The 10,531-nt window shown below is 47.7% G+C and overlaps 1 protein-coding gene across 7 annotated transcripts; it reads right to left on the minus strand.

Moving 5' to 3' along the window:
• Positions 1 to 552: 552 nt before the first annotated feature.
• FKBP1B (FKBP prolyl isomerase 1B) lies at positions 553 to 10,123 on the minus strand. 7 transcript variants are annotated; one of them, XM_039887717.1, is made up of 5 exons: positions 9,560 to 9,766; positions 9,106 to 9,307; positions 6,369 to 6,416; positions 2,236 to 2,348; positions 553 to 1,219 (listed from the first exon to the last, which is right to left on the minus strand). In XM_039887717.1, exons 1-5 carry the CDS (start codon positions 9,605 to 9,607, stop codon positions 1,175 to 1,177), a joined length of 456 nt encoding a protein of 151 aa, XP_039743651.1. In that variant the 5' UTR covers positions 9,608 to 9,766; the 3' UTR covers positions 553 to 1,174. The 7 variants fall into 7 exon arrangements, with proteins under 7 accessions (XP_039743651.1, XP_039743655.1, XP_039743652.1 ...); XM_039887719.1 differs by lacking the exons at positions 553 to 1,219; positions 9,560 to 9,766 and adding exons at positions 1,388 to 1,696; positions 9,919 to 10,050; XM_039887715.1 differs by lacking the exon at positions 553 to 1,219 and adding an exon at positions 1,388 to 1,696 and having other exon boundaries at positions 9,560 to 9,813.
• Between the last annotated feature and the right edge of the window lie 408 nt (positions 10,124 to 10,531).

Here is a 10,531-nt window from a genome sequence, read left to right on the forward strand (position 1 = left end):
TATACCTTCTCAGAAGTAATTACCCAATGTAAGTTAGAGCAAATCTAGATGAAACTAAGTAAATGTGAAAACAAGCTCAGAATCACACATTCTTATCAAAAGTAACTTCCCAGTTTGAGTGAATGTGTGGCTCCAAGGCCTAACACCCCTTCTCCTGTTAGATGCACAGTGTTCTTTTCTATCTGGGTGAGGCGAGCTCATCCCTCTTAAGTTCAAACAAGCAGAGATTGCAAAATCACAAAGTGCTAGGATCCCACATTTGATTGCTAGGCCATGGGATTTGAACACAATATATTCCTTTAGTTACGTAGGAGAATTCTGAGCCTGCAATATGAGTGACAAGTAATACCTACCTCATAGGACTGCTTAGAAGATCAGTGGTCATTTAATTTGAAAATATATAGACGAGGCCCAGCATGTACAATAAATCATAGCTGTTAAATTTATTATCACTCTCCTGGCTACTTGGAAGGCTCTTTTCCATTCTTCCTCCCAAGAGCAATGGCTCATGTCCTTATAGCAATTCCTACCTACAATAATGATGGACAGGAATTTGTCGAGCACAGAGCCTTTATTTTACATGTCATTTTTAAAGAGGACATTTTTATAATTCAGCAGCCAACAGAATTTCTAAGAGAGAAAGTGACAGCAAAGGTAACTGGCTCAAGTCCCTCTGTGTACATCAGTACATCATGTACATTTCATGTCTGAGCACCTTGTGTGTCTGGCTTAATTGAAGGTAAGGCAGTGTAGATTGTGCGAACAAGAAATCTGTGTTTTGTGATCAGGAATGGCTACTACATGCATCACGCAAAATGCACGACCTGAAACGTTTTGAGCTGCAACTGAGGTTTCCTCAAGCAAAGATGCACGTGAACAATGACGAACGCATACAGGGCAACTTGGGCAGAATGAATAGTGTCGCGGGGCAGTGAGATTAGCACACTGATCAAGAGCCCCATGTAGGAGGAGCCATCCCAGTGGCAGAGCAGGCTAGAAGGGTGAGCAGCAGCCATCTCCAGCCACCTTGAGTTCCTTCCTGCCTTCACTCTAAGTTGAGCAGCTCCACGTCAAAGATGAGGGTGGCATTGGGAGGGATGACACCGGGGTGGCCCGTGGCTCCATACGCCACATCAGGGGTGCAGGTCAGCTTCGCCCTCTGCCCCAAGCTCATCTAGCAGGGATGGGGGCAGATGGGGAGAGGAGAAAGAGGACCCAGCTTGATTTAAAAGAAAAAAGTAAGATAACTATGGCATTTTCCCAAACAATCCTCATGGTAACAAGATCTGAGATGATTTTATGTGTGGCACACTGAAGTTGTGCTAAGGGTTGTAACACATGCAGATTCTGCCTCAGAATAGCAGAAACTTGACTGTAGGACAATAACTTCCACAGTGTCAAATTTATTCATCCAACAATCATTGCTGGCCATTAGTGTAATGCCCAACACTTCCATTTGTTCATGATTGTTCTTCACTCTCTTCCAAAGAAGCCTAAGGAGAGTGTATAAAGAGCACATGGATGTGCACACTCAAGTAGGTGACAGAAGCAGTTCATTAGGTTTAGAGATTAGAGGCCACAACAAGGTGGAGAAGGCCAAGAGAACTATTCTAAATGATGTATCATATGACTTCACGGAGTGCTTGAACCCAGACTCATCACAGCAGTCATCAGGAACTGGCATGGCATTAGACAACTGGTGAAATTTTTAAAAATCAATTTTTAAGTTTTGAATAACTGACTCAAAAATTGGAATGGATTGGTTAATAGTATTGTATCAATGTTAACGTCCTGGTTTTGATCATTGTACTACGATTACATAAAATGTTAACATTTGGGGAAGCTGGGTAAAGAGCATATGGGAATGCTACTATTTCTGCAACATTTTTGCAAGTCTGAAATTGTTTTTTAAGTTAAAAAAAAAAAAAACACCTTGGCCTACCCTACCCCAACTCTTCTTCCTCAGTCCCGGACAGCTGGTAGCTCACAGGCCTCCCCAGCTAATGCTGAGCAATCCTGGGGGGACGTGCTTGGGATGGGAATTCCCAGTGACACAAAGGAGTCAGGCTGGCAACAAAAGGGGTGGGGACACAAAGCCAGGACTGAAATTAGATGGCCTTGTCATGCCCTGCAGTAGCATCAAAACAGTAGCAGTCTGTGATCAGCTGGAGAGCAGAGTGCTGAGCCCAGACACCTGACTCCTCAAATCCCCCCTAAAGAGGATCCTCATCCTACCTGGGCTGCTCCCTCTTCAAAACCCTTGATGACTTCCTGTTTGCCAATTCTGAACTTGAAAGGTTTGTTTCTGTCTCTGGATGAATCGAACTTCTTCCCATTTTGGAGCATTCCTATGAAAGCAAGAATAAAAGGGAAAAGAGCTGTGGTCATGAGTCAACTCCTGATTCAGGTTCAAAATGTCTAAAATGGATTTCCTGTTCTGCACAGACTTCTTCCAATCTTCCCCATTAGTCCTGTTGCCTGAACAGTAAACCTGGATTCTTCCTACTGTCTTAACCCACATGCAGCCTATCGCCATGTCCTACATATCTTTGGAATCACTTGTTTTCTCCATTTCTATTACCACCACCCTGGGACTTCACCAAGTCACCATCATGTCTCACTGGTGTACAGGAACACTCTCTAAATGGTCTTTTTGCTCCACTCTTATTTCTCCGTTTTATTTTCCACACTGTACCCAGAATGATTTTTTAAAACACACATCTGACCATATTACTCCCTTGCTTAAAATACTTCAATAGCTCCCCATGGCAAAATCCAAATGCCTACATGGCAAAACAGGTACTTCAAGATCTGGCTGTTGCCTACCCAATAACCCTCTGTTCTGCCCTTTCCTCCCCTTCCCCCATGTCCTATTCCGGTCATACCTTCTTCAAATACCTCTGCTCTTTACAACTATTTTGGGGTCACTTCCTCATCCTGAAGATGTTTTCCCAGGCATTTCCTCCTTGGCTGAGTCCTCACCTGGTTTTTTCAAGGCTCCCCCATCGTGCAAAACCCAAAGGTCCCAGTGAACAGTGTAAAGTGACCCAGCCAGTAAGTAGTGGCCTCCAGACCCCATACAAGGGCTGTGTGAACCCGGAATACCCTACAAGCTATCTTAGTAGCTTGGAGCATCCCTCCAGCATCAGATGCCTTGTCATCCCTGATGTACAAACATTGTCTCAGTCCAGTTACCTAAGGCCTAAGAGCTGCTTTTCTATTTTTCTTACTGGTGACTGACTCGAAGATCAAACTTTCTGTAAATGATGCTGTTCCGAAACTTCTTCCTGCAGCCCTTGGATCACAACAAAAGGCAACAGGGGTCCAAAGAAAGACGGTCCTGTAAGTCCAAAGACTAGATTCTAACTTCACTCTGGCACTAGCTCATAGTGTGAAGTTCGGTAAATCACTTCCTTTCTCATGGATTTGTCATGTTTAACATGGGAGGTCCAGGCCAGCTTAGTGTCTGTCTAAGCATCTATGATTCTTTATCCTAGCTCCTACAACTTAAATGTACGCAAGGGACAGTCTTATCACCTACTTTCTGGATAGAATAACTTGGGCTCTTACCCTGGGTATTAAATCAGGCAAAGGAGAAAACCCTGTGGTTACACAGATGGATACTAGGGAGATCAGATACAAACTCATGGATACACACAGGTTGCTAAGTTATTCAGATACACAGAGATACTCATGCTTGCTCACATGCGCTTAAGCACACGCACTCAGAAGAAAAATTCTGATGGCCAAACAGATGCTAAGAAAATATTTAGATACACAAATCTACATACATTCACATAGACACATACTTGGACTACTACATATATGACTATGACATACATTCACACACTCCATTTAAAGACTGACTTTCTCATTCCCCAATTTCTTCAGGTTTCATATGACTTAATCTACTTCAGTTCACATACAGTTATCTTCTGCCACATGTTCAGCCAAAACCATGCAGTCCAGAAACACCCATATATATATGTATATATACATATGTGTGTGTGTGTGTGTCTGTGTGTGTATATATATATATACACACATGTATGGTACTTGATTTGACAAAGGTGCCACTGCAATGCAAAGGATAAAGGATGATTTTTTGATTAATGTTGCTAGGTCAACTGTAAATCCATATGGATAAAAATGAACACTGACCCCCTACCTCACTCACATATAAAAATCAATTCCAGATGAATCATAGACCTAAATATGACATAAAATAATAAAGCTTTTACGATATAATAAATAGAAGAATATCTTCCTGACCTAGGGATAGACAAACATTTCTGAACTCAACACAAAAAGTACTAACTATAAAGGAAAAGACATATGTAGAACTTAATGAAAATTAAGACCTTCTGTTCAAAATACACCAATAGAAAAGTAAAAAAGGCAAGCCATAGCATGGGAGATGTTTGAGATAGGTACAGCCAACAAAAGACTCATATCCAGAATACATAAAGAATTTCTCTAAATCAAAAAGACAGACAACCTAATTTTTTTTTAATGAACAATTTGAGCAGACTAAAGAGAGTATACAAATGGCCAATAAGCACATGAAAAACCCTGTGCCCTAGCAATTTCACTTCCGGGTATATATCCGGCCAAAATGTGTATAGCTGTGCACCAAAAGACATACAAGACTGTTCGAAGCAATACTTCATGATAACCCGAAACTATAAACGGTCCAAATAGTCATCAGCTGTAGAAAGGATAAATTGTGGTGTATTAATTGTAGTATATTCATACAATGAACTGTCCAGGAATAAAAAAGAACAAACCATTCTGGATAAGTCTCACAGACATAATATTGAGTGAAGTAAGCCAAACACGAAAGAGTATATAGTCTGTAATTCCATTTACATAACGTTCAAAAATAGGGAAAACCAATCCATGGAGACACAAGTCAGAACACTGGTTACCTTTAGGGAGGGGCAATGACTGGGAGGAGGCGGGAGGCCAACTCCTGGGGGTGCTGGAAATGTATATGTTGATCTGGGTGGTGGTTACTTAAGTGATCACTTTGAACAATTTCATGGAGCCGTACATCTTAGATTTATGTTCTCTACTGTATTTATATTTAATTTAAAAAGTTTACGAAAAAGTCCCACACAGCCTCCCGCTGTGTTTGATGAGACAGAGCCACTCGTGGCTGATGTTAGTGTTTAATGCATGTTGCCTCCTCTTCGTATGTATTGTGAAAAGTCTTTGTAAAAGGATGTCGGGGTCTCAGTAACTTGATAAGTACAGATCGTCTGCAACATGTAGAACAGATAAATCAATTACACAGGTCAGAGGCCCCAGAAGACTCATGGTAATTAGGCCAGATCACTGGGAGATAAAACACAGCTCCAGCCCACTGACGTCAGCGACCAGCAACACAGCAGTGAAGAAATACCCACACTGTCTGCCTAGAATTAACCTGGCACTTCGCACTGGCCTGGAGAACTGCTAAAAATGGCCCCATCTCAATATGTCCTAGGAATTAAACTGGCCTTGCTGTCTGCTAAGTGGCTGTCACCAGGTTTGCCACATTGGGAAGCAGGTCACAAGGCAGAGCATTCTTCCTCCCCCCTTAGAACAAACACTTGCTCGTGATCTTCCTGCCAGCAGTCTTCAGGAACTCCATCTAGAATGTTCTTCCTCAGCCCACCTGGCCTTCCAATACAGATCATCTAAGAGGGGTCAGCAGAGATGTGGGGTCCTCCTCCAGCTCCCAAGCACCGAGACACTGCCACCCCCCCCCCCCAATGCCAGAGTCTCTGGATGACTTGCCTATCCACCCCAAGTCCCCACAGCCCCCCAAAAGGTAGGAATCCTCCCATTTCATCTTTGTGCCCCCAGTGCCTAGCACAGCATCTTGCACACAGTAGGTGCTCAATAATAGACTGAATTGAACAGTCTATTCCTGAAAAAAGAAAAGTTCTGAGGAAGCCACCCTCCTCTTCAATAATACTGTAGCCACCCTCCTCTACAATAATACTGATGAAAAGCAAGTCTGCAGAGAGGGTCGGGGCTCTCAGAGCTGTAAGAAGGGATTTCCAAATATCAGACAGACATAGGAGGGTCTGGGCTCCACCCTGTCCGCAACAGAGGGAAGAGGAATGGAGGGGCTTGGCTCAATTGGAGGCTGGCACCACAGAGGTCTCTAGTATAAGTGGGGAGGAGTTAACCGTGCAAGCCCCCTTTCTCACTCCCACAACGCTTGGCTGGGAGAAGTAGGGGGACAGCTAGTTAGAGGAAGACTTGGCTGCCTTGAGCTCTGGGCCTGATCCAGGGGAGCAGACATCTCTGGAGAGGAGTATCAGAGGAGAGGCCTGCCTTGGCGGGAGCAGAACCGATGAGGGCGAAGGGAGGCCTACCTGTGTAGTGCACCACACACGTCTGGCCCTTCTTGGGGAATGTCCTTCCTGCAAGGAGACATGAGGGTGGATGAATGAATAGGGTATTAGAAAAAGTCGCCTGGGATATTCAGATGTGATTGTGACCATGACCTCTGGCCCACATTCCCTTCCATAGCAAGGAGGCTCTAGCTCCGGCTCTGTGCCTTGTGTGAGCCAGATTAGTCACTTCACCTCTCTGGCCTTGATTTGAACTTTATTCTCTTGGGTTCCTCGACTCCACTCTCTCCCGGTTCTCTTCCTTTCTTTGAGGTCTCTTTTTACTTCCCTTCATCCATTCCACAAACATTCACTGACAACCTACTGTGTGCCAGAAACACAAAGCAATATATGAACTTATGATGAAGTTAGGGAAACAGACACATAAATAATAGATTCTAATGCAGGGTGATGACTGTGATCAAGGATAAATAAACACGATTATTCACAAATATTTACTGAATACCCACTATGTGCGAGTCGGGTCTACCTGATTTTGGGGGATACAGCAGTGAACAACACAGGCAAGACCCCTCCTCTTTTGGAGTTTACATTCTAATGGAGGGAGACAACCCTCCAATAAACAAGATAATTATAGATTATAAGTTCTCTATAAAGACGAATTAAAGAGAGATACAATGGAATAGGCCATTTTAGAAAGGATAGTCCAGAATGTCTTCTCATCTGAGCTGAGACTTGAATGAGCAAAATGCTGGGGAAAGCACTGAAGGAAGAGGGAGCAGCAAGTGCAAAAAAATGAGGCAGGAAAGGATAAGTGCACTTGTAGAATAGAAAAGAGGCCAGGTGACTGGAAAGAGGGGAGGGAGAAGTAGACAGGTAGAAAAAGAGCTGGACCTCGTCAGGTTTTGCGTAGCTGGATTTAATTCTAAGTGCAGTAGGAAGCCACTGAAAGGTTTTAAGCGAGAATGACATTCTGAATTAAGATTTTATAAGATTGCTCTGGCTGCTGTGTGTTGGATGGACGGTCAGGCGCCTGTTGCAGTAATCCAGACAGGAAATCAATGATGGTTTGAATTAAGGTGGTGGCAGCAGAAAAGAGAGCAAACGAGATTGGAGATATATTTCGGAAGCAGAGCCGACAGGGTATGCTAATGGAGTGGATGTGAGGTCCAGGAGGAGGGAGAAGGAGAAGTCAAGCACAGTGTTCCGGTTTTCAGTTTGGGTGGCTGGATGGATAGTGGAGCAAATTCCTGAGATGGGGCAGACTGGGGAGGAACAGATTTGAGCGGGTGGCAATCTTGAGATGCCTATTAGACATCTGAGTTTATATTGCAAGTAGGCAGATGGAGAGTCTGCACTAGAGATATAAATTTGGGCGGAATTTAAAGGAATGGGGCTGGATAACAACGCCTTGGGAGGGCTAACAACTGAGCCGACACTTAAGAGAACTCTTTGGTAACTGTGTATGGAGGAGGGAGCAGCTAACCGGCTGTGGGTGTCAGGGAAAGAATCAGAGAGGAGATAATGGTTAAACTGAGGTCTTAAAAGATGAGTAGTTTGAAACAGGAAGTAAAAGGAGATAATCTGGAAACAGTGAGCAACATGTTCAAAGGCCTAGAGTCAAGCATATGGGGAGCCCTGTCTGGTTCACTGCTGTAACCCCAGGTCCCAGCACACAGTACATGTTCAATAAATATTTGCTGAATGACTGGTGTGTTTAACAACTTGCAGACAGCTTGCTAAAGCTGGAGAAAAATGTTGGTAGTGGGGGTAGGGACTGGTAGTGAGAGATGAGGCTCTAGTGTGGAAGGAAGGGATTGGTTATATCACCGTATGCCTGGAGAAGAAGATGGGAGATTCATTAAAGTATTTTGTGCCCAAGGAGCGACATGGTCAAAAGGCATTTTAAAGAGGCCTCAGGCTGTGGTGTAGAATGTGACTGAGGGTGACGTGAGGAGGCCAGATGGAAGCAGGGAGGTGAGACTGGAGGTGGGGAGACCAGTTTAGAGGCTGTGCAGAAATCCAGGTGACAGAAGATGGTGGCCTGAACTAAGGCAGTGATGGAATTTAGAGATATTCAGCCGGAGGACTTGACAGGACTTGGGTGTGGGGCTCGACCAAGACAGGCGTTCCCCAGCACAGCAGCATATGTGTTGAAATATTAATTCGTGCCTTCCTCTCCTGGGTTACAGCACAGTTGCCTGGCCCTTATGTGCTTCCTCCACTCAAAGATTTAGACGAGGCTGAAAGCAGAAGGCCAGAGCTCCTCTAGACTTCCCCGAAAAATCTAATCCTCAGAGAAAATGCTCCTTGTTCCGCTGCCAGTGAGGGAGGATAGGAGAGAACACTCTGCAGGCTTCTTTGAGCAAGGGAAGAGAAAAGAGATCTCCAGTACCACCCACCACCGCCACCACCACCACAGAGCTCTATGGCAGTGTCCTGGGGTGGGCGGGAGGGTGACAAGTCCTCAAGGATATGCTTCCTGGGACCCAACAACACCGTTGCCAGCGAGAGCAAAGAAACTGTACCCCAGAGAGGGGAGGGGTGATCCTAGGGACCACTACCTTTCGATAAGGAGTGGCCAAGAAGCAAGAGGCCCTCTAATTTTCGGGGGTTGGGGTGTCTCAGTCATGTCTGACATGAAGTTTGCCTGTTATATCATGCAGAAATGGGGGGCTCCAGTCTGAACTGTTTTGTTTAAGAAATAAAGAGGTGGCTATTCCTTGCCCATCCAGACCCAATCATACAAGGGTGACACCTGTGAAAAGAGTGGTGTTAGTCCCGGAGGCTGGGAGCAGGGAACACAGAGGAGCGCGAGTTCTGTTTCGGACTTGCTGACTTTGAAGTATCGGTGGGCAGGGAGAGGTTGAGCAGCTGCTGGATAAATGGACGACCGGGAACTCAGGTCGGAGGTCTGGGCCGGAGGCTTCAGTTTGAAGGCCATCGGTTTGCAGACGAGACTGAGGACCATGGGAGCGGACGGGAGGCCGGTGAGGAGGAGTGGGGCGGGGAGGGTAAAGCGAGATGCAGAGGCGGGGAGCGCCGCTCCCTTCCCAGACCGGCTCGGTCCCTCCAGCGTCTCCAGCTCAGCCCGCAGGGGGCCGCCCGACCGCAGGCCCGATGGGGGGTGAGGGGGAGCGCGCGTTAGAAGGGGGTTGCCCCGAGGAGGAGAGACCCCAAAGCATGCCCTTTCCCCTGTTTCCAGAGCTCACCCAGCAGGGCAGGAAAAGCAGAGCTAAAACCTGGCCCTGGGAAATCATCAGTAGCGGATAACCGAGCGAGCGGTTCCAGCCGCGGCAGAGGCAGCCCGTGGCTCCCGGGGCGGTGGCGGGCAGCAGACCCCCGCCTCCCGGCCGCCGCCTTCGTTCCCTAGGAGAGTCTGCGCGGAGCGGACGGCGGAGGGTCGTCTCCCAATCCTGCAGCGATCCCGTCGGTGGTCTCTCCTCCCGCCGCCCCCCTCCTAGGCCCGCCTCCGCTTCGCGCACCCTCCGCGCCTCCTCTAAACCAGACCCCCATCCGCCCGGCTCCCCACCGGGACCCCTCCTCCGTCCCCGGCTCCGCCGCCTGGTACCGTCTCCCGGGGAGATGGTCTCGATCTCCACGCCCATCGCAGTCCCACCGGCCCCGCCTCCGAGGGTCCCCGCTGCTGCCGCGACCCCGGCTCGGCTCCGGCCCCGGCCCGGCAGGCGCCCCGACTCGCCTCCCCGCCGCCACTGCAGAGCCGGAGGAGGTGCGGCGGGAGTCAGGACCTGCGCGGGGAGGGGCCACGGGGAAGGGGACGGCGGGGCGGAGCGGCGCGGAAAGGTGGGGTCGGCCGAGGCGGGGCCCTGGAGGAGGCACCCTGATGCCGCTGCTCCCCCAGCCTGGCCACGCCAACGATCACTGACCCACTGACTGGGGAGGTTGCTGAGGGGCATGCAGGCTACTCACCTATCCATCTATCCACCTGTTCATCCATCCGTTCGACACATGCTTTGCTCTGGGTAATCCACCCGGTCGCACAGACTAGGGGGAAGGCCGGCAACTAAACCAACTCTTTAATTAGTTGCGCTCACGCTCATGGGGTTCAGAACGTTATGGAAGCACCAGAGAGGTACCTGCCCTAGCTGGGTTGCCCCGATCTGCAGCAGCAAGTTGGGGGTGGGGCGCGGAGTGGGGGTGATGTGGGAGGGAGGAAAGGGTCG

Source organism: Pteropus medius, unplaced genomic scaffold, assembly GCF_902729225.1.
Source record: "Pteropus medius unplaced genomic scaffold, Ma_sr-lr_union100, whole genome shotgun sequence".
In the NCBI taxonomy this organism is placed as follows: domain Eukaryota; kingdom Metazoa; phylum Chordata; class Mammalia; order Chiroptera; family Pteropodidae; genus Pteropus; species Pteropus medius.

Coding starts and splice junctions, on each gene's coding strand:
- FKBP1B (XM_039887715.1), bottom strand. CDS start 9,607: ATGATTTCCCAGGGCCAGGTTTTAGCTCTGCTTTTCCTGCCCTGCTGG. Junction 9,308..9,559: donor TGCTTTTCCTGCCCTGCTGG/GTGAGCTCTGGA, acceptor CATGGTCCTCAG/TCTCGTCTGCAAACCGATGG. Junction 2,349..6,368: donor GTGTGTGGTGCACTACACAG/GTAGGCCTCCCT, acceptor TTGCTTTCATAG/GAATGCTCCAAAATGGGAAG.